Source organism: Ranitomeya variabilis, chromosome 4 (genome assembly GCF_051348905.1).
Source record: "Ranitomeya variabilis isolate aRanVar5 chromosome 4, aRanVar5.hap1, whole genome shotgun sequence".
Taxonomy (NCBI): Eukaryota; Metazoa; Chordata; class Amphibia; order Anura; family Dendrobatidae; genus Ranitomeya; species Ranitomeya variabilis.
In genome coordinates, this window is record NC_135235.1 from 643,043,660 (window position 1) to 643,070,847 (window position 27,188).

Genomic DNA, 27,188 nt, shown 5'->3' on the forward strand with positions numbered 1-27,188 from the left:
GGTGACTTTCTGCTAGATTTAAGATTTCTGTAGCAGAAGACATCAGAGTCTCTGATCGCGTACCTCCTTGCCGGTTTAGATACGCCACCATGGTGGTGTTGTCGGACAGGACTCTGACGTCTTTCCCCCGAAGCTGTGGGAGGAAATGGTATAAGGCGTATTTTACAGCATTCAGTTCTTTAAAGTTAGAGGAGCTGCAGCTTTCCTCCATACTCCATGACCCCTGGCAATAATCATTCCCCATATGAGCGCCCCATCCATGAGGACTGGCGTCAGTGGTTATGGTATGAGATGGCGTTATTACCCATGGAACCCCACTCATCAAATGGTTTGAGTCTAGCCACCACTCTAAGGAAGTTAAAACCTCCTGAGATAAGGTTATTTTTGCATTTAGGTGCCCAAATAACCGTCTATCCTCTTGTAAAATTTGATGTTGTAGTGTTCGAGTATGGTGTTGAGCCCATCTCACTGCTGGTATACAAGAGATAAGAGACCCTAATAACGACATAGCTTGTCTTAGGGATATACGTGGATTATTTATTGCGGCTAGGACTTTGTGTCTGATCAGTAGAATCTTTACCTGCGGCAGAAGACACTTTTGAGATATGGAGTCTAACTGGAACCCCAAGAACGCCTGACGGGAAAGCGGAGTGAGTCTGGATTTGTCGGTATTGATTATCCAGCCCAGGTCCTGTAGAGAGGAAATTGCGTGAGCTAAACGATCAGTACATTGAGTAACTGAATTTCCCATTACCAAAAAGTCATCCAGATAGGGCACAATCAAAGTCTCCTTCTGGCGTAGGTATGCCATCACCTCTAGCATTATCTTGGTGAAGATCCTCGGCGCTGTTGAGAGACCGAAGGGTAAGGCCGCATACTGGAAGTGACGAACCTCGTTGTTGATTTTTACCGCCACTCTGAGGAATTTTTGGTATCTGTCATGAATGGGGAGATGATAGTAAGCATCCTTTAGATCAATGCCCCCCATCATACAGTTTGGGAAGAGGAGCTTTATGGTGGACCTAATGGATTCCATTTTAAATGTATAGTTTTCAATGAATGAATTGAGTTTTTTAAGGTTTATGATTGTCCTGAAAGAACCGTCGGGCTTAGAAATTAGGAATAGGGGAGAGTAGAATCCCCTACCCTCCTGTCCCACCGGCACTTGGACTAGGATCTGTTTTGATATTAGGGTTTGAATTTCAAGCTCTAGAGCCTGTTGCTGTATAGGCGAGCTGAGAGATGTTATAATATAAGACTCGTGGGGAACACGAGAGAATTTTAGTTTAATTCCATCTCGGATGATACTTAAAACCCACGAGCTAGATGTTATTTTCTCCCATTGAGTGGTGAAAAACTTCAGTCTGCCCCCAACTGGTATATCCTCAGTATTTGTTGTCTTTTGGGGGGTTGGGTCTTCTAAACATTGTACCTCTCTGCTTGTCGTCCTTAGTGGTCATGTTGTAGACCTATCCGTTTGCCTCCTTTTGCCAAACGGCCTCCTCTTAAAGGCTCTCCTGTAAAAGGGAATAGAGGATTCAGGAAAAGCTTTCTTCCTGTCCTTTGCCTTTTTGAGTATCTCGTCTAAGGTTTTACCAAAGAGTTTCTCACCCTCACATGGGATCGCGCATATTTTGGATTTAGATTGCGCGTCCCCTTTCCAACTTTTCATCCATAGAGCTCTTCTTGCGTTATTCACAAGGCCCGCAGATCTTGCTGCTAAACGGAGTGAGTCGGCGGAGGCGTCTGCCATAAAGGCCGCTGCTCCTCGTATTAAAGGGATGGCTGCTCGTAGTTTTTCTCTCGAGCTTTTATTTTCAATTTGCTGGTCTAATTGATCAATCCAGATGATCATTGACCGGGCAGCGCAAGTGCTGGCCACTGCAGGCTTGAATATTCCTGTAGCCGCTTCCCAAGACCGTTTAAGGGATGACTCGGCCTTACGATCCAAAGGATCGACCAGTAGTCCCGCATCCTCCACAGGTAAAGTGGATTGCTTAGAGGTAGAGGCTACAGCTGCGTCAACCTTAGGGACTTTGGTCCATGTAAGAAGCTCCTCGTCACTAAACAGATATTTTCATTTTGACGCTGAGGGTAGAAAGCTTCTCTGATCCTGCTTCTCCCACTCTCTTTTAATTAATGTTTTCACTGCTGGTATGACTGGAAAACATCTCCTCTTTCTGTCTGCCAAACCCGCGAACATTATGTCCTGCGCGGTTTGCGCACCCTTAGTTTCCTCACACCCCATGGTATTTCGAATTGATTTTACCAAGTTGTCCACACTGTCTAAGGGAAAACATGAGCGTCCCTCGATCTCTGATGAGGATGATGATGCTGAACATGATGACAGGGAGGCGTCTGACAGTACAGGTTGGTCACTGTCGGAGTCTGACCCAATTGTCGGTGTTTTGGACTTAGTACTATGCGGTTTGTCCTGGGTCATATTTTTAAGTTCCTCTCTAATAATGGCCCGTAAATCCGTAATGGACACTGCTGCTCCCTGTGTTGTTTCCTTAAAACAGTCCTTGCAAAGTTTTTTGGGGTATGAGTCAGGAAGGGGCTGGCTACACAAGGCACATTCCTTGTGCTTCGTTTTTTGTCGTTTTTTGCCCTAAGCGTAATAAGTAGAGAAAGAGAAAAGAGAGAAATAGGGAGACAGCGTCTAGGCAGAGTTCACAACTCACCCAGTGAAGCAAATAATACCGGATCAGAAGGCCGAGATCCTGTTCTGGAACCATCACTTTTACGAGCGGTCTCCGAGGATCCTCTGGCGTGATCTTTGGCGGTGGGTACTGGATCTCCAGCTGTGGGGTCCATGGCACCTGGGGATGACATCTCTGCATCGCTGGTTTGCTGTTAGTGAGCGATTTAAATAGTGCGCCCAAACTTCTTTTTTTTTTTTTTTGCGCATGCGCAGATCGGCGCCGGCTCCCCCGCTTTAGATCCGGCCTAGGCGCCCCGGAAGTCCATCATTCACTTCCGGGGTAGCCTGTACTGCGGCGGTCGGCGCATGTGCGGCCCGGGATTCACGTCGGACCGCACTTAGGAGTGCAGTTGTCCTCCTACCTTCACCGTACCGCCGTCGCAGATGATGCCGGGCGGCCCTTCCCGGACCCGGCCGTCTGCGTGCTCCTTCAGACGAGGAGGAAGCCGTCTAACGGAACTCCCCCGACGCTGCTTCTGAGCCGCAGCCCCTGCCGTTCTCACGGACACCGCGCAGGCGGCATGCTAGCCCAGGTATGTTTCCCATGAAGAAGTCCTGTTGTTCCCGCAGGAACAGGAAACCTAAACTGAGGAGGAGAGGCGGACCGCCCCCTTTTATTTCTCAATAGGTTTCCTGTTCCTGCGGGGCGGATCCCTCTCTCCAGTGGGGTGCTGTCGTGGCGAAGAGTAAAAAGAGGGATTGAAAATCCTGAGAGTCCATATACAAAGTCCAAGGACTCCAAACCTGCAGATATTTTTCCACTGAACTATTAACCTCAGCGGACAATTTCTCCATACTTTGAAGGCTGGTATCTCCTTGTCCCATTCAGACACACTAGGAGATTGGGAGGATTTCCAATGTCTCGGGATCACAGTGCGCGTAGCAGTTAAGCAGAATTTTAGGAGCCCCTTTTTCTGATAGCGAAACGAGCACGGGAGGATAGGTAATAAAGCCACCTGGGGGGAGTTGGTCACCAAATGACCACTAATGGCTTGATAAGCGGAAAAGACAGAATCCCAAAATGGTTTAATATGCTTACATCCCCACCAAATGTGTAGCATGGTACCTCTCTCTACTCCACAACGCCAGCACCTATCTGAGATGGAGGGAAAAGCGGCGTGTAAGACATCAGGACAGCGATACCACCTGGTGAGAATTTTGTAATTCTTTTCCTGTGCGGCACAGGCAATAGAGAATTTATGTGAACATACGCATGCCTTCCTCCACTCCGCCTCCGATACAGCAACTCCCAACTCACCAATCCACCTCTTCACATACTTGGGGAACTCGTCTTTGCTATTTTGGTTCAAAAGAGCATATATTAAGGAGACATCATGCGCAGGCGGCGACTCCAACAGGAAAAGCTTTTCAAACGGCGTAGGAAGGGAGGAGTATGAGCCTGCGCCCTCTGGAGACGAGAGGAAGGATTTTAGTTGGAGGTATTCCAACCAATCAGAATGGACCCCTCCCTCTAATGGCTGCACAGATTCGAAAGTGGGCATGGCTGAACCCTTGAGGACATGAAAGCATCTGGTATTGTCCCCTCTCTCCCACCCAAGAAAACGATCCCTCTCCACCCTTGGGGGAAACTCCGGATTAGAGAAGAGAGGCGTAAGTGGTCCACTGCCTAAGGACAGAGAGCCTCTGCGGGTCTCCAGATCCCATCCTCTAAGTGTATCTTTAAGGAGGTCAGCTTCAGAACTGAATTGACCTCTACTTTTAGGGCTGATCCAGGGGAGGTTATGGAGTGGAATTGTAGAGCCAATTTGTTCTATTGCCACCCATTGTTTGTCCGAACTGTGGAACTGCCAGTCTAGCATGCGTGTCAATAGTGCTGCTCTGTGATACCATTTGAAATTCGGAAGACCCGAGCCCCCTGAGCCTTTGTGCCTATATAAAGTACCCATGCAGATCCGGGGTCTACCCCCCCCCCCCCACACACACAAATCTCGAGATGGCTGATTGGATTCTGGAAAAGAAAGAAGGAGGAGGAATTAGAGGAACTGTCTGGAAGATATACAGGAAACGAGGAAGTACATCCATTTTTATTCCATTGATACGGCCGAATCATGAGAGCTTCCGCTTATCATAGCTATATCTAAGTCTTTCAAAGTCTTATCCAAAAGGGGTTGGAAGTTTAAAGAATATAGTTTAGTATGATCTGTCGGGATGGTTACTCCCAAGTATCTTAATGCTTTTTCCTGCCATTTAAAGGGAAAATTATCTTTAAGATGTTGAACTTCATCTCTAGATAAAGTTATATTAAGGGCCTTTGATTTAGAATAATTCACTTTAAAATTACTAAGATGGCCAAATGTCTCAAATTCTTTGACTATGGAGGGGAAGTAAATGCGAGGCTGTGATATAAACTTGAGAAGGTCATCTGCATATAAGGCCGATTACCATTGACCTACCCCAACTTGAATACCGTGAATGCTGGGGTTATTTCTAATGGCTATTGCCAGATGTTCCATTATCAATACATACAAGAGAGGGGACAGAGGACACCCCTGCCGTGTACCGTTGTTGATGTGGATAGGGGAGGACAGGAACCCATTAATCTTAACCCTAGCTGCAGGGCCCCTATATAGAGAATCTTCTCAATAAATTTGGTGCCCAGGCCCAATTGATGCAAGGAAGCCGACATGAAGCTCCAAGTGACCCGGTCGAAGGCCTTCTCCGCGTCAACCGAAAGCAAACACAATGGGAGCGATCTGGACCTCGCGCGAGCCATCAGAAGAGTTTTATATGTATTATCTCTGGCCTCCCGGCCCTTGACAAACCATACTTGATCTGTATGAATAACCCCGGGTAACAAAGGTGCCAACCTATTTGCCAGGGCCTTCGAAAATATTTTGATGTCCACATTAATCAAAGAGATGGGCCTATAACAGGAAATTAACAATGGATCTTTCCCTGGTTTTGGTAAAACGCTGATGTGGGCCTCCAGGGACTAGGGCACGAATGGGGATCCCTCTGACACAGAACTGAAGACTTTTGTTAGAATAGGGACAAGCTGTTCGCTAAATACCTTATAAAATTTTGGAGTGAACCCATCAGGGCCTGAGCTCTTTCCCACGGGATTTGATTTAATAATGGCAGCAATCACTTCCTCTGAAAAGTCCTCCTCCAGAGTCTGCGAGTTCAGGATGGACAGTTGGGGGGAATTTTGTCTGATATAGTCCTTTATTTTAAGGTGAAGAGACGAAGCTGACATGTCCCTGAATTGGCCCTTAATATTATAAAGGTCACTAATAAGCTCAAAAGGATTCGGTAATTTGGTTTGGATCCTGTGTGCGGGCCCCCCTGATCTGCATGATTTGTGGGATATAACTAGTGTCCTTTCTGGGATGTAGCACCCTAGCCAATGCCCTACGACATTTATCCGCATGTTCATACATAAATCGATGGAATCTGATTTTTTGATGTGAATATTTGTGATCCAGTAGGCCCCTAAGCTCCTCCCTTGCTTTTAACAAGTCCGCATACACAGAAGAGGATAGAGATTGTTTATGTGAGGATTCCAATGTATTAATCCGCTGGAGCATGATGGGAGGTTTTAATCCCAGAACTATTAGGATTGCTGTATATGTAATTATATTTTCCCCTAAAATGGGAAAATTAGCTTCTGACTCATGGGATTTTAACTCCTCTCCCTGGATCAATAGTAGGTCATGTTCTATGATGAGCTCGATAGACATATGTTTCCCTTCAACCATAAACTATGAAATAGAATCCAGAGTTTAGCAATTAAGGGCAGAGTCCGACAGAATGAGGCAATTTAAGCTGGATCCGGATAAAGAGGCATAATGCCCCTCTAACTGGAGTTGAGGATAAAGACCCAAGTTGTGAGGTGCGAGGCCAGAGGCATGAAGCGTGGAGGCTTGAGGCAGAGAGGTGCAAGGCTAGAGGCCCAACAGGCTCAGGCCCCGAGCCATGAGTCCAAAGGCATGGGTCCAGATGCCAAGCTCGGAGGTCAGAGGTACGGAGTCCCGAGGTGTGCAAGCAACCCTCAGGCAATTGTGAAGGTGGGAGGGGCCTTTTAACTACAATTTGATCAAGGCCTTGGATAGATCCAGGAAGGACTATCTCCTGTGTACTGTTGGGAGTAACAAACTGGAAAAGTGAAATTAACCAGGTGAAAAGGTGCTCCCAGCGATCAAGTGAAGAATGGAAAACTTAAATATATAAGACCACCATTAAAATAAAAAAGCGGTATACCTGAAGAAGGCTGGATGCAGCCAAAACTCATTTTAGCTTTAAATGAAGCCATTTTTTTTCTTTTTATGGTGGTTGTGCTCCGACCCAGGAGCACCATATCACCTGGTCTATTTAACTTTTTTACCTTCTGATGTGTTCTATAGTCTGCTGTGAATAAAATATAGCTGTAACAAAATTCTAAATCATTGCCTTTTTGTTTTCTTTATATTTTACACTGTTTCCCAACATTTTTTTGTAAAATAAATATTTAAAATAAAGCTTTACGTAAATAGATCATAGTCTTATTCTGGATATCAATCCATTCTGTTCAACACTCGGGATCAGAAGCGAAAGTTTGCCCTCTTAGGGCAGATTGGTTAATACAGTTTAACCTTCTTCCCTTCCTTTCATATTATCTGCCATTCTTCAGGTGAATGTTATGGATATACCGTATTTTTCAGATTATAAGATGGGGGAAAAATGGGTGAGCGTCTTATAATCCGAATGTAGCTTACAGGGGGAAGGCGGCTGCTTTGGAACGGGGTCCCAGGAGGCTGGGTTGCAGCAGCAGGAAGCTGGCGGTGGTGGCAGGAGTGAGGCATGTCGATGCGAGGCTGCGGCGGGCCCCTGGCTTTAAGAAAATTTTGCCGGAGTCCTAGCACTTCCTATTGTTATCACTGCAGTGGACTTTGGGAAAATGGCTGGCAGAGGCGGAGCATGAGCAAATTAAGATCTGGGCTCCCAAGCCTAGAACCGCTGAACACCCCCTCCTCTCATCCCAGGGCCCACAGCCACCTGTTTTCTGCGGCAGCGACCTGGGATCCCACGCTACCGCAGCCACCCCCCCCTGGTGAAGTACAGAAAAATCGGACTATAAGATGCACCACCCTTTTATTAAAAAAAAAGTTTTCCCCCTCAAAATTTGGGGTGCGTTTTATGGTCTGGTGCGTCTTATAGCCCGCAAAATACGGTATATCTTTTTAACTATACCATATAGCTATGTAATTTGTTACAATTTAGATGCAGAAAACTAGTTCTCACTCAACTACATAAGTTCTTAGTAAATACCTTAAAGTCTAAAGAATAAAACAATATATACAGTAGATCCAACTGCAAGGATATAAATTTGAAGGCAGATGTTTAATAATGATTGGTAACAAGTTTTAAAAGGGTTGTCCAACCACCTCTCCCTACTTTATCTGCTCTAAGCCATGAGTAGATGATACTGTATGAGATCAGGCCAATTACTGGTGGTTGACTCGGCAATGGTCCTGATAATATACAGCAGCATCTCTCTACAACTAATGTCATATCAGGCAGAAGGGAAAGACATCTGACAAGCGCTGCAAAATGAAGCAATACTGTATTTCTAAATGAGAATTCTAGAAATGATTGATTCATAGTCGTGATAAGTAGTTTATGCTTATTTTTCAATAAAAGATGTTTACTAGTAATTTCATACATTTAATATTAACTAGGAAATATAGTAAACTGCATTTCCTTTCTCTTGTAGACTGTAAGGTTGTATCTTTTCTTGTAGCATTTGACAATAAAATGGTTTTGAAAGGAAACAGAAAATTGCTACTTCTGTTTGTGAGTACTCTCATGTGCAATAAGATTTGATTTCCGTATAAAACATTCCTCACATTCTGAACATGAAAAAGGCTTTTCCTTTGTGTGACTTCTCTCATGTGCAACAAGATTTGATTTGTGTGCAAAACATTTTTCACATTCTAAACATGGATATGGCTTCTCCCCTGTGTGAGTTCTGTTATGTGCAACAAGACGGTCTTTGACTGTAAAACATTTTCCACATTCTTGGCAAGAAAATGGCTTTTCACCAGTGTGAATTCTCTGATGTTTAACAAGATAGTCTTTCACAGCAAAACATTTCCCACATTCTAAACATGAAAATGGCTTCTCCCCTGTGTGAATTTTTCTGACATGCTTAATAAGACTTAATTTTGTTGTAAAACATTTCCCACATTCTGAACAGGAGTATGGCTTCTCACTTGTGTGTCTTTTCTGATGTTTAACAAGATTTGATTTCTCTGTAAAACATTTCCCACATTCTCGACATGAAAATGGCTTCACCCCTGTGTGTATTCTTTGATGTGCAATAAGACGGTCTTTCACTGCAAAACATTTACCACATTCTGAACATGAATATGGCTTCTCACCTGTGTGAATTCTCAAGTGTTGAATAAGACTTGCTTTCTCTGTAAAACATTTGCCACATTTTCGACATGAAAATGGAGTCTCCCCTGTGTGTATTCTCTGATGTGCAACAAGACGGTCTTTGACTGTAAAACATTTTCCACATTCTTGGCATGAAAATGGCTTTTCACCAGTGTGAATTCTCTGATGTTTAACAAGATAGTCTTTCAAAGCAAAACATTTCCCACATTCTAAACATGAAAATGGCTTCTCCCCTGTGTGAATTCTGACATGCTTAATAAGACTTAACTTTGTTGTAAAACATTTACCACATTCTGAACATGAGTATGGCTTCTCACCTGTGTGTCTTTTCTGATGTTTAACAAGATTTGATTTCTCTGTAAAACATTTCCCACATTCTCGACATGAAAATGGCTTCACCCCTGTGTGTATTCTTTGATGTGCAATAAGACGGTCTTTCACTGCAAAACATTTACCACATTCTGAACATGAATATGGCTTCTCACCTGTGTGAATTCTCAAGTGTTGAATAAGACTTGCTTTCTCTGTAAACCATTTGCCACATTTTCGACATGAAAATGGAGTCTCCCCTGTGTGTATTCTCTGATGTGCAACAAGACGGTCTTTCACTGTAAAACATTTCCCACATTCTGAACATGAATATGGCTTCTCACCGGTGTGAAGTCTCAAATGTTTAACAAGATTTGCTTTTTCTGTAAAACACTTTCCACATTCTGAACAAGAAAATGGATTCTCTCCATTATGACTTCTCTGATGTTTAACAAGTTGGAGTTTTTGTATAAAACATTTTCCACATGCTGAACATGAATATGGCTTCTCGCCTGTGTGAATTCTCAGATGGCTAACAAGACTTGATTTTTCTGTAAAACACTTTCCACACTCTTGACATGAAAATGGCTTCTCTCCTGTGTGAAGTCTCTGATGTTTCACAAGATGGACTTTCAATGTGAAACATTTCCCACATTCTAGACATGAAAATGGCTTCTCTCCTGTGTGAATTCTCAAATGTTTAACAAGATTTGATTTCTCTCTAAAACATTTTCCACATTCTGAACATGAAAATGACTCCTCCCCTGTGTGAATTTTCCAATGTGTAACAACATGTGATTTTCGTGTAAAACATTTCCCACATTCTGAACATGAATATGGCTTCTTTTTTGTGTGAGCTCTTGGATGTTCATCATTCCTTCTGTTATTTTTGTTTTGCCTAACAATCTGTGATGAATCAGAAGATAGGAGCTCTTGAAAAGGATCAGATAATAGAAATTGGGTTGGAGAGCAACCTGGGACACTGTAATGCTCCTCATATTTATCTGGTGTGATACCATGATCATATGCTGTAAAATCTGAAAATATCAGATGTGTCTCTGATCTGCTGGAGAAGTCATCTGCCAAAAATAAAAGTGAAATATTTTTTAATCAAATAAGCTTTAAATTATAATAAATATCAGATTTATACATTTTACGAGGAGGAGTCAAAAATTATGCACTTTCTAGAATAATTTATTCAGAAAAGAGAAATACATCATTTTTCAATTTAATGAAATTAAAATATTTTTGGCTCAGCATAAACCACGAATGTGGCTCAGATAAAAATATTCATCTTTGTTGGGCTTCTTATTTTGATTTGCCACATAATCCCCTGTCACTGGTCTACCCAACACACTCAGTTCACATACAAGCTCAATGTTGTCATCAATGTGAATGTGTCCAGCCGCATCTTCATGGCTGACACTTGTGTGGCCTTTGTCGAAAGTGTCTGTCCATGTATATACAACTCTTTTTGGCAAAATACTTCCTCTATACTGTGCACCAAGCCTTCGATAAATATCGGAACCCGACACACCCTGAGGCAACAGGAAATGAACCAATGAACGCTGCTCTTCTTTAGTGCAAATCACAAGTGGGGCAGCCACTGATCCTTGTACTGCAGTCGCAAATTAACTGATGTAACACGTTCAAACCTGCAAAGCAGTGACTGGGGAGACAGCGATCCCGCACAGAAAAAGCTGATAAGATGTGCGGCTAAAAGATGTTTTAATATAACCGGAGTGTAACACTTTTTGACTCACGGTCATAAAACATTCCTAAAGTAATTATAGTACAATTCAATTCTAGATTTTAATGTTAGGCCACAAGGTATGTGTTCTTTTTGTTTTTCTCTGCAATGTTCATTAAACCTACTTCGCTGGTCCATGTTTTAATGTGCCTGTCTAACGATGCAGCCAATATTCGTTGTTGATTTTTTTTTCTTCTTCTTTTTCTTAGTGCCATTTTTTTTTTATTTTCTTGTCAATATAGCCATTTGAGGGCTTTAAAAAATATATGATTCACTTTACCATATTAATAGGAATGGGAAATAAAAAAGTGTGGGGAAATGGAGTAAGTTGGTAACTACACTTACTGGTGATTTTGTTTCCTAAAACCAAAACAGCCCCCATATATGCCAACCATTCCTTATTGTAAAATTTCACTATGTGTAAAGGGTTTTTATAATATTGTGTTACCCCCAAAAAGGTGTATTATTTCATGCATGTTGATTTAATCTGTTTTAGTTTTTTTTTTTTGCCCTTTTTCCAAGAGCCATAACTTCTTCATTTTTCAACCGCCATAGCTATATGAGAACCTGATTGTTTGTGTTGAATGAACTTTAGTTTTGAATGATGTCATATATTTTACCATACGACATACTGGAAAACAGTAAATAGAACTCCAATTGTGTTGAAAAAAAAAAGGAAATTCCACCATTGTTTTTTGGATTTTGTTTTAATGGCATTCATTGTGCTGTAAAAATGACCTGACAGCATTATTCTTTAAGGCAAAGCTATTACAACAAAGTCAAACTAATGTTTTCCTTATGTATTAAATAAAAAAAAAGTGACAAAAAATAAAATTTGGTTTGTATCGCCATTTTCTGAGAACATTAAAGTATTTTTCTGTCGATAAAGCCATATGAGAGATTTTTTTTTGCGTGGTGACCTGACATTTTTATTAGTACAATTTTAGAAAACATAAATTTTTTTTCATACATTTTTTGGTCACCTTAGAGAACTTGAACCGGTCATCACATTATTGCTTTTACTGTATACTTAAATATGGAATTGCAAAATATAGGGAAAATAATGGTCTCCTATGCAGCCCTGTTTTTCTGAAAAAAAAACCCCATCGTTTTAATTTGGCAATTTTAAACTTTACCATTTACAGATGAAAGTTTTCCACCAGTCCAATTAAACATCAATATTGTGTATAACAAATCCTAAAAAATCAACATATAATTGTAGCAGCCAGTGGCTGAGTATAATCTGTGATTTATCTGCATTTAGTGGTCACTACTCACCTGTGCGGTTATCTGTGGGAATCTCCTCCTTACACCGCTCATCACCCCTCACATATGTCTCTGTAGTGTTAATATGGGGCAGATCTTTACCCTGAAACAAAGATTGTAAAAGTCACAGACAGATGGTGAGTTTGAGAGAAATTAATTTGAAGAACAGAAAAGGTCACAAATTAACATGATGACCAAAAATTACTTGACATTAGTCATTATCACATATCTGCAGGTCTCTGGTATACCTCCACCAGTCAGCTCCTAATTCTAACAAGCAGCCTCCATAACCAGAAAACTGTGAAAAGATCCAGACAACATCTAATGTCTATGATCAGAATTATCCTCTCATCTCCACCAAGTATAAAACTTAATGGTCACATTATTAGAGACACCCATGTATCAGGGCAGTAACCTCCTTTGGCCTTCAAAAAACAAGCAATTCGTTATGTTATCAGTTCCTATAAGTTTTGCTCATTCTGCAGGAATATTGGCCCTTGAGGACAGGATTGCTTTTTACATTTGCCACAAATTAAACGGAAGTGCTGACATGCTCTGAACAACCCGTTCTACCTCGTCGAGGAGACGTTCTATTGCAGACCTGGGCAAAGTGTATCTCGGGGGTCACATCCTGCCCTCTGGCTGTTCCAGTCCAACCCTCAGAGCTGAGACAGCCGAGGGGCTGAAAACAGTGGCCCACATGCCCTCTGCCGCCTCTCCACCACCACCCTCTATCACTGCTATCCACATCCTTGTGATAAAGACAGCGGTGAATACATTGGTGGAGGACGGGGCCACTAGCTCATTCTTCTACCAATTAACCTGTGAGACAGCAGATGCTATGATGTAATTTCATCGTCCTGCTGCTGCTGAGACTCAGTACACAGGAGCAGAGCGCTGGGGGAACGCATATGTTTTTTTTCCCTTTCATTTACATGTACATAGGAAGCTATGTTGAGGCTCATGTTGCATAGGAGTCTATATAGGGGTTTATGCTGTATAAAGGAGTCTCTGTGGGTTTGTGGGGGCTCATGCTGTGTATAGAGGCTGTGTGGGGGCTCATGCCATATATAATGGCTATGTAGGGGCTCACCCTGTATAAAGGTGGCTCATGCTGTATATAGAGGGCCATGTGAGGGAGGCTTATAATGTATGACAGACTGTGTGGGAGCTCATACTCTATATAGAGAGGCTGCATGGGGGCTCATACTATATATAGGGAGGTTGTGTGGGGGCTTAAGCTGTATATGTGGTACAATGTGGGGGCTTATGCTGAATATAGAGAGGCTATGTGTGGGGCTCATACTGTATGTAGGGTGGTTGTGTGGGGCTTCATGCTGTAAAACTGTGGGATTTGTATGGGTGATCATGCCGTATATAGAGGATGTCAGCATACTTAATTCTGATCAAGATTAAGTGAATAAATACATATTAAATAAATATGTGTCTTAATATGTTACATTTTAATATCAAGCAGAAATAATTGCAGCCTATTGGTGCAGCCCTCCACAACAGTCATGGTCTCTCGAGGCCTCTCAGGAATATTAATTGCCCACCCCTGTTCTGTTGGATTAAGATCTGGAGACTCTGAAGGCCGAAAAAGCAAGAAGCGCCTCAATTTCATGTTCCTGAACACAATCAATGACCATATGACCATTGTGGAATCAAACATCATACTGCTGTAAGTGTCCTTCTGCCATAAGGAGATGAAATTGGTTGGCCACAAAGCCTAGGTAACTTTCGTCTCTCATGCCTTTCTTTTATGAGCTGCTTATATTTGTAGGAATCTCCTTTAGCTAAATGTTTTTCCTTGATCACAATATTCTCCATACACTGTGTGCAGAATTATTAGGCAAGTTGTATTTTGATCACATGACACTTTTTATACATGTTGTCCTACTCCAAGCTGTTCAGACTTGAGAGCCAACTACCATTTAAGTAAATCAGGTGATGTGCATCTCTGTAATTAGGAGGGGTGTTGTCTAATGACATCAAAGCCCTATATAAGGTGTGCTTAATTATTAGGCAACTTCCTTTCCTTTGGCAAAATGGGTCAGAAGAGAGATTTGACGGGCTCTGAAAAGTCCAAAATTGTGAGATGTCTTGCAGAGGGATGCAGCAGTGTTGAAATTGCCAAACTTTTGAAGCGTGATCACCAAACAATGAAAAGCTTCATGGCAAATAGCCAACAGGGTTGCAAGAAGCGTGTTGGGCAAAAAAGGCGCAAAATAACTGCCCATGAATTGAGGAAAATCACGTGTGAAGCTGCCAAGATGCCATTTGCCACCAGTTTTGCCATATTTCAGAGCTGCAACGTTTCTGGAGTAACAAAAAGCACAAGGTGTGCGATACTCAGGGACATGGCCAAGGTAGGGAAGGCTGAAAAACGACCACCTTTGAACAAGAAATATAAGATAAAACGTCAAGACTGGGCCAAGAAATATCTTAAGACTGACTTCTCTTAAGGTTTTATGGACTGATGAAATGAGAGTGACTCTTGATGGGCCAGATGGATGGGCCAGAGGCTGGATCTTTAAAGGGCAGAGAACTCCACTCCGACTCAGACTCCAGCAAGGTGGAGGTGGGGTACTGGTATGGGCTGGTATCATCAAAGATGAACTTGTGGGACCTTTTCGGGTTGAGGATGGAGTGAAGTTCAACTCCCAGACCTACTGCCAGTTTCTGGAAGACAACTTCTTCAAGCAGTGGTACAGGAAGAAGTCAGTATCGTTCAAGAAAAACATGATTTTCATGCAGGACAATGCTCCATCACATGCCTCCAACTACTCCACAGCGTGGCTGGCCAGTAAAGGTCTCAAAGAAGAAAAAATAATGACATGGCCCCCTTGTTCCCCTGATCTGAACCCCATAGAGAACCTGTGGTCCCTCATAAAATGTGAGATCTACAGGGAGGGGGAACAGTGTCTGGAAGGCTGTGGTGGCTGCTGCACGCAACGTTGATCGTAAACAGATCAAGCAACTGACAGAATCTATGGATGGAAGGCTGTCGAGTGTCATCATAAAGAAAGGTGGCTATATTGGCCACTAATTTTTGGGGGTTTTGTTCTTGCATGTCAGAAATGTTTATTTCTAAATTTTGTGCAGTTATATTGGTTTACCTGGTTAAAATAAACAAGTGAGATGGGAATATATTTGGTTTTTATTAAGTTGCGTAATAATTCTGCACAGTAATAGTTACCTGCACAAACAGATATCCTCCTAAGATAGCCAAATCTAAAAAAAACCACTTCAACTTTCAAAAATATTAAGCTTTGATATTTATGAGTCTTTTGGGTTGATTGAGAACATAGTTGCTAATCAATAATTATTATTATTTATTATAGCGCCATTTATTCCATGGCGCTTTACATGTGAGGAGGGGTATACAGCTAATACAAATAATCCTCTAAAATAAAACTTGCCTAATAATTCTGCACACTGTGTATAATCTAAAAACCATCACATGTTCAAATCACTTGATTTTCTCATGCTAATTAGATATACACTGCAAGTGATCCACAGAAAATTTATCAATTCATTTTAAGCCACACACAAGGGTCACTAATTACATTTTCACTTAGGAAAGTTTCAATGGCTGTTCAGTGTCTAATGCTGTTGGATAAAACAAGACTGAACACAAGACCTTCACAGCCTTCTACACATCATAGGAGAGATCTCATGGTATCTTCTCTCCATCTACCTGATGATCCTGAGGAACATTGGGATTTTCTTGCTTACAGTCCTGTGGAAGAAGATGAGGACATCTCTCTGATGTCGTCCCCTTACTGGATAGATCTGGAGAAAACACAAACAGGGACTGAATTCATTCTTTACATACAGATAATAGGCCACGTGTATTTAGTCCTGTCTATTACCTGGTGATGTGAGGGGCTGGGGAACCTCCATCATGACGTCCTTGTACAGATCTCTGTGTCCTTCTAAATACTCCCACTCCTCCATAGAGAAAGAGACGGTGACATCCTGACACCTTATAGAAACCTGACACATACAATGATATCGTCATCTCATTCATTCATAGCATTACTGTATCCCACAATGTGTCAAACAATTCCCAGCAATATCACCTCTCCAGTCAGCAGCTCAATCATCATGTAGGTAAGTTCTAGGATTCTCTGGTCATTGAAGTCCTCATGTATCAGGCGGTGCATTGGAGGCCATGTAATTGGGCTCAGGAGTCTTCCCCATCTGTCAGAGACAGGGGCCTGACAGAACTCACTAGAGGTCTTCTTCACTACTGTGTAATCCTGTTTATGGAGAGACACATTAATAAATCTCACTACAGACAGTTCTAGAGACCTCACCTCTCCACTTCTGTCCATCTGTTATTCCCATAGATAAGAATGATGTAATGTGACGTCATCAGAATCTCTCACCTCGCCAGTGAGCCGGAAGAGGATCTCTAGGGTGAGGTGTAATATCCTCTCCGCCATCTTGTCCCTGTTTCTATCCATCCCTGATGGGTCAATCAGGAAAATTCTCTTATACAGAAGATCTCCACTGAGAGGATCAGATACTGTAGGTACCTGAATGGAAGGATGATGGAAAATCGTGAAGAATGTCATGTAAAATCCTATCAAAGGTTTCTCGATTCTCTAAGGCTAGTTTCACACTAGCGTTTTGCTGAGCTGTGGACTTCCTCTGTGAAGCCCCGCCCACAGCCGCACCTCCATCGCTCAGCTCCCGCCCACTTCCGCATGCGGCCTGCGTACCTATTTTTAACATTAGGTACGCAGGTCAGGCGGATGTATGCGGATGCCTCCGCATGCGTCATTTTGATGCTGCAGAGGAAAAAATAAATTCCAACCAGCTGCGCTTGACGCGGGTCGCCGCATTGTCAAAATAACGCATGCGGAGGCATCCGCATACATCTGCACGACCTGTGTACCTAACGTTAAAGATAGGTACGCAGGCCGCATGCGGAAGTGGGCGGAGCTGAGCAGTGGAGGTGTGGCCATAGGCGGGGCTTCACATTGGAAGTCCACAGCCCTCCGCAGCTCAGTAAAACGCTAGCGTGAAACTAGCCTAAGGTAGGACAATTGCGGCTATTTTCAAGTAGTATATTTCTTCTGCTTAAGTAGTGTACATTTTTCAGAAGTTTATAAGAAAAAAAAGTGGGAATTAGTCCTACCGGTAATGTTGTTTCCAGGAGTCCATCATGACAGCACCACCAGGAGGTTGTCCTTCATATCCTTGACAGGGACAGGAAACACTGAAGAGATTAAATAACCCTCCCACCATCACCCGTCAGTGTCTTTTCCAAGTACCACACCAGGATGGATGCAAAACTATTTTATTGAATTACTACAAATGTTTACGCCACATCAGATAGGAAATATACGGGAGGGTATATAAGGGGTGCTGTCGTGATGGACTTCTGGAAACAACATTACCGGTAGGACTAATTCCTACTTTTCCAGGACATCCCTCCTGGCAGCACCACCAGGAGAAGTACCAAATAACTCCTATTATGGCGGGATTACTGCTTGGAGGACTTTCCTCCCAAAGGCCATCTGTTGGTTTGACAGAACATCCAGTTTATAATGTCTACAAAAAGTATTTATTCTAGACCAAGTTGCGGCCCTGCAAATTTGGTACATGGAAGCCCCTGCACTATCTGCCCAAGAAGCCGAGACTGCTCTCAGCGAGTGAGCTCTGAGGCCTTCTGGTGGAGTCTTTCCAGCCGAGATATATGCTGTGGAAATGGCTGACTTTATCCATCTAGGTAAGGTGGCTTTTGATGCTTTCTTCCTTCTATTCTTTCCCGCCATCTGGACGAAGAGATTCAAATCTACTCTCCAGCTTTCTGTGAGTTTTAGGTATTGTAAGACTGTCGTTTTAACATCCAAAGAGTGGAAAGAGCGTTCTTTCTTGTTTTTATGGTCCTGGCAGAAGGTGGGAAATATTATCTCCTGATTCTTGTGAAAGTCATTTACCACCTTGAGAAGGAAGGCAGGATCCAGTGTTAAGATGATACAATCCTCCTGGATCCTCAGATATGGGTCTTCTTATGGAAAGACTTTCTTGGATCTTCCGCAGAACTCTTGGTATTAAGGGCAGTGGATGGAAGGCGTATGCCAGCTCCATATCCCAGTCCCGTGCTAAGGCATCTACTGCTGTCGGGTTGTCTCCTGGATTCAACGAGAAGAAGTGTTTTGTTTTTGAATTTCTTCTTGAAGCGAACAAGTCTATTTCTGGGAAACCCCAGACCTCGGTAAGTTGTGTAAAGATCTCTTTATTTAAAGTCCACTCCGCGGGCTGTATTTTCTTCCTGCTGAGAAAATCTGCCACATGGTTCTTTTCGCCTTTCAGATGTACCACCGTTAAGGATCTTACATTGAGCTCTGCCCAGGAGAATATTGTCTCTGTTAAGTCTTGAAGATGACGGTGCCTCAGACCTCCGTGATGTAGTAGGAAGGATACTGTAGTTGAATTGTCAGAGAATACTCTGACATGAAGGTTGTTGATCTGCCCCTGGCATCTGCTCAGTGCCTCCCAAACTGCTCTGAGCTATCTGAAGTTTGATGAAATTGTTGCGCAACCATGTGGGCTATATTCCCTGAAGGTAACATCCATCTACATGGGCCTCCCAACCACTGAAGCTTGCGTCTGTAGTAATGTTTATACAGGGGACATTCTCCAGGGTTTTCCCTGCTGTAGATTTGATATGTCGATCCACCATGACAGGGAACGTCTTACTTCTTTGGAGATTGTCATTCTGCTGTCCAATGAAGCTTCTCTTCTGTCCCATTTGAAAAAGATTTCTCGTTGTAATATCCTTGAGTGAAATTGGCTCCACAGTACGCTTGAGATGCATGAAGTCATCAGGCCTAGAACTCTCATAGCCTTTCTGATAGTGGTGCACTCTCGTTTTTGTAGCGTCTGAGCTTCTTGTCTTACTGCTAGTTGTTTGTGGGTTGGAAGGAATGAATGCTCTTTTTCTGATTCCAGAAGGACCCCCAAGAATCTCTTTCTCCTTTCTGGCTCGAGACTCGACTTTTTTAGGTTTATCACCAATCCCAGCCTCTCTAGAAGCGACATAGTCTCTATTAGACACTGTTCCATCTGTTGTCGAGAATCTGCCACCAACAGAAGGTCCTCCAATTATGGAACTATGAGAATGTCTTTTGTCCGTAGGCAGGCTATCACCTCGGCCAAGAGCTTTGCGAAGATTCGAGGTGCGGAAGAAAGCCCGAATGGTAGGCATCGAAATTGGAAGTGAAGTAACTTCCCTCGGTCTTTTATTGTGTCCCTGAGGTACTTCTGATGTGAGGGATGGATGGGCACATGGTAATATGCACTTTTGAGATCTATTGTACACATTACTGAGTCCTTCCTTATTAGCGGTATGACAGATTTGAGGGTTTCCATTTTGAAATGCTTGTAGGACACCCACTGATTCAGTAGTTTTAAATTTGTTATGGTCCAGTACTCTACTCCTCGTTTTTTTTTTTTTTATAGAAAACAGACTGGAGTAGGGGCCATGGAAGTCCTCTGAAAGGGGTACCGGGATTATGGCTTCTAATTCTATGAGCTCCTCTATGTCCCTTAAGAGTCTTTGATGGACTACCATAGATTGGCTGCAGGTTAGGCAACATCTTCTGGGAGGTATCTGGGTAAATTCTACTCTGTATCCAAGAGCAATTTTCCGGAGTATCCACTGGATCTGGGTAATATCCTGCCATCCTTTTAAGAAGTATTGAAGTCTTCCTCCGATGTGCTTGGCGTCATTGCTTGCTCGACCCGGCCCCTACCCCTGCCGCCTTTGGGGTAGCTCCACCTTCCGGTTTTACCCTTGCACCTATAATCCTGCCTTGGATGAAATCGAGTCCTCCAAAAGGCTGGCATCTTCTTTTGTTTTTGTTCTGGGAAGCCCTTTTTCTTGTCTGATGCTTTGTCCAGTAAATCATATAACACTGGCACGAACATCAGGAGGCCAGAAAATGGAATTAAGCAAAGCTTATTTTTTGATTAAGTATCTCCTGACCATGATCTTAGCCATACAGCATGCCTTGCCGCGTTAGATAGTGAATTGCTTATGGCTGCAAAACGGACTAACTCTCCTGAGGCGTCCGCCATAAACTCAGTTGCCATCTTCAATAACGGTAAAGATTTCAAGATCTCTTCTCTTGGGGTTCTGTTTTTGATTTTAGTTTCCAGTTCCTCTACCCAGATACTCATTGATCTGGCCACTGAAGTTGCAGCTACATTGGCTTTCATAACTGATGCTGATGATTCCCACGATTTTTTAAGGAGGTCCTCTGCACTTTTGTCTATTGGATCCTTAAGGCCTGATGAATCCTTGAATGGAATGGCCGTCTTCTTTGATACTCTAGCTACTGGTATATCAATTTTTGGTATTGATTCCCAAGTCATAGTGTCCTCTGATTAAAGGGAAGGCGGAACTTCAAGTCCTTTGGGACCACAAGCTTTTTCCCCACGTCTTCCCATTCTTCTAGTATCATTGCCGTCATTGGCCCTCAGGCCACCAAACATCTCGTCCTGGACTGTCAATGGCTCCGTAGATTCCTCAACTTGCATGGTATTCCGGACTGCCTGTAATAGAGTGTCCGTGTCCTCAGAAGAAAATAAGTATCTCTTCCGATCTCCAGAAAGGAATATTGAGGAACTCTCACCTTCGCCTGAGTCTGGGTCAGAGTAACCCGACACTTCCTCTTCCTCAGAGCTTGGATCCATGTTCCATCTGGGTCTTTTAGGGAAGAGAGATTGTGGTGGTTCTACAGTAGCGAAACTGGCCTGAACCTCCTCTCTGATCATGGTCCGTATATTAGCTAATATCTGTTCCTGTTTGCCAGTTTGGCGATGCATGTCTCACAGCTTTTTGTCCAGGAAGTCTGGTAGAGCATAATGGACACTTATTAGACTTCCTATTGACTGCTGTCGTGGATCGCTTAGTCGTCTCCTTGTCCTAAAAGGCAATACGGAAAAGAAGGTCCGGTAGCTATCAGTAGCTAGCCCAGCTGAGAAACCCTCACTATACCCCACTAACGTGATCCAGGAATGGTTCTAAGGATTGGACGTAAGGACGGCTAGCACTCTCCATCTTTACTAAGTCAGTGTGTGCTGTCAGCTATCTGTCTTAAGTAGTTCGTCTTACCCGGCTTCAAGACATCTGATTCATCCTTCTGACCTCATTTGATGCCCATCTAGGTGTTGCAGGTGTTCCTCCGGACTGCACATGCGCCCCATGGAAAGCACGCTGTCTAGTCGGGAAGTGTTCCTGCTCGGCCTTTCCTGAAGCCACACCCCCAGGTGATGCGGCGCGCTCCTAAGCCAGGAGCGCTAAAGTTCTGCGGTGTCTCCGGCCCTGCCCCCCAGAAATCATCATCAGCGCGACTTCTAGTGACACGGCGCGCCGGAAGTGGAGGGAGATGTCGGCCCAGTCCGAGAGGCTCGGCACCCCGGAACTCACCCGCATAGTGCTGTACGGCCGGAAGTTCGGGTCTCCCGCACGGAGGGCGCCCCGCAGCAGCTGAAGCCCAGAGCCCTTTGCTGAGGGATGTGGTCGATGTCGGGAGCGCACAGCTCGATCGGCCGCTGAGGGACCTCTCGCAGCCACCGAGCCTCCACTACCCCAGAGCCCCCAATGCAGGAATGGAGTCTTGCCGGGAGTCTCTGCTCAACCGGCCAAGGTATTTGATCTTCGCACATTTGTGCTCCTCTACTGCGTCTGTCCCTGATAGACAGGAAAAACACTGAAGGGTGATGGTGGGAGGGGCTATTTAACCTCTTCTGTGTTTCCTGTCCCTATCAAGGATATGAAGGACAACCTCCTGGTGGTGCTGTCAGGAGGGACGTCCTGGAAAAAAGGATTTATTTTGTGCTGTTTCGAAATGGGAAACCCTTATATTTTTCTGTTGATGGAGCTGTGCAAAGGCTTATTTTTTGTGCCAAGTTGTTTTAATTGATATTTTTTAACATGTGATATTTTTATCACTTGTTACTGCATTATTTAAGAATGTGTGGCAACTTGCAACCAAGACTGTGGAGTCAGAGTCTTGGAGTCGAGTCGGTGTCCATTTTGGTGCAGTCGGAGTTGGAGTCAGAAGTCAGATAAATTGAGGCGTTGGAGGCGGTGGTTTGGCTTACCAACACCACAGTGCATTTACTGTTGTGGGTTAATTGCTTTCATATTTCAATAGACTGTGCTTTTACGGATGGCACTATACCAAATCTGGGGTACTTCAATTTTTCGTACTTCTAACTTAATATTACAGTATAGACCAAAAGTTTGGACACACCTTCTCATTTAAAGATTTTCCTGTATTTTCATGACTATGAAAATTGTACATTCACACTGAAGGCATCAAAACTGAATTAACACATATGGAATTGTATACTTAACAAAAAAGTGTGAAACAACTGAAATTATGTCTTATATTTTAGGTTCTTAAAAGTAGCCACCTATTGCTTTGACGACCGCTTTGCACGCTCTTGGCATTCTCTTGATGAACTTCAAGAGGTAGTCACCGGGAATGGTTTTCACTTCACAGGTGTGCCCTGTCAGGTTTAATAAGTGGGATTTCTTGCCTTATAAATGGGGTTGGGACCATCAGTTGTGTTGTGCAGAAGTCTGGTGGATACACAACTGAGTCCTACTGAATAGACTGTTAGAATTTGTATTATGGCAAGAAAAAAGCAGCTAAGTAAAGAAAAACGAGTGGCCATCATTGAGGTAAGTCAGTCCGAAAAATTGGGAAACTTTGAAAGTGTCCCCAAGTGCAATGGCAAAACCCATCAAGTGCTACAAAGAAACTGGCTCACATGAGGACCGCCCCAGGAAAGGAAGGCCAAGAGTCTCCTCTGCTTCTGAGGATAAGTTTATCCGAGTCACCAGCCTCAGAAATCGCAGGTTAACAGCAGCTCAGATTAGATACCAGGTCAATGCCACACAGAGTTCTAGCAGCAGACACCTCTACAACAACTGTTAAGAGGAGACATTGTGCCCCCTTCCTGGTCCCCATATTGTAGTAAAACCCCATCCTGGTCCCCTTCTTGTAGTAATCTCTCCATCCAGGTCCCCATATTGTAGTAACTCTCCCCCATCATGGTCCCCATATTGTAGTAATGCCCCATCCTGGTTCCTTTCTTGTAGTAATGCCCCTTCCTGGTCACCATATTGTAGTAAGGTCCCCATCCTGGTCCCCATCTTGTAATGATGCCTAATCCTGGTCCTCATCTTTTAATAATGCCCCCATTCTGGTCCTAATCTATAAGTAATGTGCCCATCCTCGTCTTCATTTTATAGTAATGCCCCCATTATAGTCCCCATCTTGTAATGCCCAATCCTGGTGCCCTTCTTGTAGTAATGTGCCCATCATCGTCTTCATGTTGTAGTAATTCCCTATTCTGGTCCCCATATTGTAGTAATGTCCCGCATTGCACCGTTCTTCACATACACATGAAAGAAAAAAAAATTCTCACCTATCTTCTGTTCTCTTGAAGTCCCTTCTGCACATATGGCCTGCAGGCACTGTAGACCCATTAAAGATGGCGGCCCAGTCCATGGGCTGCCAAAGTCATCACTTTTTCTCAGGTGAATGTGCGTCCTTGGACGGACATTTAGTTGAAGTGTATTGCTGTGCAGAGACAAACTCTCTGCAAAGTAACACTAATGCCAGCCACCGCCATGCCGATGCAGGGGCTTATGATGTCACTACCATGCACCGTCACACCAAAGTCAGCTGCTGGCCTCTGATTAGCCAGCACTTGGTATTGGTATTAATGCATAGAGAGCTTGTCTCTGCCTGGCAATACATTTCAATTGAATGTGCGTCCAAGGATGCACATTCTACTGAACTAAAGCGCTGATGGCGGCAGACACCTGGACCGAGCCGCGATCTTCAACGGGTCTACAGTGCCCGTAGGCCACATGAAGCAGCCTGAGGTGCAGCATGCAGCCCGTGGGCCATGTGTTTGGGACCCCTGGTTTAGGCTACTTTCACACTAGCGTTAACTACAATCGTCGCAAATGCGTCGTTTTGCCGAAAAAAACGCATCCTGCAAAAGTGCTTGCAGGATGCGTTTTATCTGCATTGACTAACATTGGCGACGCATTTGCGACGCATTGCCACACGTCGCAACCGTCGTGCGACGGTTGCGCCGTGTTGTGGCGGACCATCGGGAGCAAAAAACGTTACATGTAACGTTTTTTGCTCATGACGGTCCGCTTTTTCCGACCGCGCATGCGCGGCCGGAACTCCGCCCCCATCTCCCCGCACTTCCCCGCACCTCACAATGGGGCAGCGGATGCGCTGGAAAAATGCATCCGCTGCCCCCGTTGTGCGGCGGAGCAAACGCTAGCGTCGGGGACCTCGGCCCGACGCACTGCGACGGGCCGGGCCCGACGCTAGTGTGAAAGTAGCCTTAGACAGAGAAGATAGCAGGTGTAGTTTTCTATCACCGAGGAATACATTCTTACAACAAGGTAGAAGAGCAGATCCACACAGCTACAAGAATCCCAAGGATACGCCTCCTGGACTACAAACAGAAAGGGGATAATAACAGGGTGTCTCTTGGGGTCCCATACAACCTCCAAGTTAGAATCCTCAGGAAAATTGATTCTAATTCTTCATCCCATATTCCACAGGGACCACAGACTGAAATATATGTTCCTAGATCTACCACTACTCTCCTACAATCATTCATCAAACTTGGGTAATCACAAGGTCAGAAATGTCCTCTGATCACAATCAGACAGGCACATTACCTTATAACAGTAAAAAATGCAGAAGCTGTGCACAACCAACACAAAACAGGACTATAAAATCATGGATAGTGGTGGATGAACCCATGGATGTTTGGGTCCGGCAGGTTCGGCCGATCATTTTAAAAAAAGTTTGGTACAAGTACCAAAACTTGAATCTGGTCCACATAATTTAAATAATTTAAAAAAAACGGCATGGGACCTTTCTACTCTTGATAACCAGCCATGATAAAGATGACAGTTGGGGACGGCAGTCAGCAGCCGTTGACTTTGCCTGCGCTGGTTATCAAAAATAAAAGACCTCTCATAATTTTTTTGTATTTATTATTAATTGCACAGGCACCCGCTGTTGAATACTCTCATCAGCCTCATCTGCTCTTGCTGCTATCAGACACAGCTGGCTTATGCTGATGAGAGTAGTTACCGTTGGTAACTTTTTTACAGTCGGTCACAGCTGCTGGCCCACATGCTGTCATCGGACAGCATGGGAACTGCAGCTCTCTGACTGGTGGCAACTAATTTACTGCTGATCAGAGCCTCCTGTGTTTCTTGCGCTTGACAGCATGGGAAACAGCCGATATTCGGGATGCCGAACCCAAACAGTAAGGCCAGAGTCACACTACAACGAGATACGGCCGAGTCACGCAGGTTAAAACCAAGCTCTGGCGCCGGCACTCCGGAGGAAGCGTGCAGCTCCATGTGTTGCTATGCGGGCGCCCACTCCGCTCTGGAGTGCCGGTGCCAGAGCTTGGTTTTAACCTGCGAGACTCGGCCGTATCTCGCTGTGTGTGATCCCGGCCTAACACGGACTTCCTGAAGGAGTCCGTGTTCGGGACCCATGCACAGACACTAGGTATTTGGTACGGGCTCTGAACTTTACTGCTCGGGTTCACCCATTATTATTCATGGATATCTTTTCATGTACATCCTCCAATGCGGTGTACATGATACAGTGTACAAGGTGCTTTGGAGGAACCTGTATTGGGGAAACTAAACAACTACAAATAAGAATGAATCTACACAGACACGATAAGGAATGAACTGGACATTGATGTGGAGAATCATTTCTAGGGACAGGGACACAGTATCATACACTAAATACTGAAATATCAATTTAAAAACAAGAGAAAAATAAATCTGTAAATTCAAGCTGATTCGGATGTTCAGGTTTTTGACAAAAGGTCTCAATCTAACACCTGGATTTATGACTCACTACATATGTCCTCTACAGTGACTCCAGCTAAGGGCTCATTGATATATCAGTTGATCATTTATGAGTGCTATCCCCATTGTAATGCCCATGCAGCCACATGGAAGGGGTGGCACTGTAAGGTCGCAACGATAGAACACTTCACTGTTGCCTGGACCAATGGAGCGCAAGCATCGTGTCTACTTAGTAAAGGACACATGACCATACAGGAAATGTGGCACTGAGACGTCACAGTGATGAGATACGTCACAGCAGCAATAACCAATGGAGACGAGCATCACGTCTAGGTGGCAATGCGGTTGTGGCATGTATAGCGAGACAGAAAGCGTAATATAACATACATGAGGCACAGTAAGGAGTAATTACATAGCTCCCTATATATTTGAGGTGACCCTATGAGATATGCTGTCCTGGAATTGAGAAGCGGTGCAGCACTTTATATGCTTCAGATTTATATTTCTTGGTACTGGGGACTTTGTTGCCACTGCAGATCTTGCTTTAGCCCAAGCTTTTTTTGTAGGGAGATCTTACAGATCCCCTTTCTTTTTCTAATACACTCCCCTGATGAGACCTCATGACTGAGGCGAAATGGGTTGGCGGGATTTTGTGTATGCTTCATCTGGTTGTAGGTTAAACACTTGGTGTATGTTTTTTTATTCATCTGAAGTTGGATTTTAACTTTACTTAATAAAAGTTATATTTTAGGATTATTAGAGACCCTTCTGCTTTATCCTAGTGCTATATATATGTTTCTCACAGATAGCACCTATACCTGTGATATGCTATGGCGCTGTTCACACGTCTG

General features: G+C 43.8%; 2 protein-coding genes across 2 annotated transcripts in view; one reads left to right on the forward strand and one right to left on the reverse strand.

Moving 5' to 3' along the window:
- The window catches only part of LOC143767341 (uncharacterized), an 855,449-nt gene that overhangs the window by 279,719 nt on the left and 548,542 nt on the right, over nucleotides 1–27,188 (forward strand). The window lies entirely within an intron of this gene.
- LOC143767040 (uncharacterized) overlaps nucleotides 7,802–27,188 on the reverse strand; it is a 153,360-nt gene continuing 133,973 nt past the window's right edge. The window contains exons 16-21 of the mRNA XM_077255061.1: nucleotides 16,823–16,972; nucleotides 16,514–16,693; nucleotides 16,304–16,427; nucleotides 16,129–16,223; nucleotides 12,441–12,531; nucleotides 7,802–10,491 (exon numbers count right to left, since the gene is read on the reverse strand). Coding sequence (XP_077111176.1) covers nucleotides 8,486–10,491; nucleotides 12,441–12,531; nucleotides 16,129–16,223; nucleotides 16,304–16,427; nucleotides 16,514–16,693; nucleotides 16,823–16,972 — 2,646 coding nt within the window. The 3' untranslated portion in view covers nucleotides 7,802–8,485. The remainder of the gene's footprint in view (nucleotides 10,492–12,440; nucleotides 12,532–16,128; nucleotides 16,224–16,303; nucleotides 16,428–16,513; nucleotides 16,694–16,822; nucleotides 16,973–27,188) is intronic.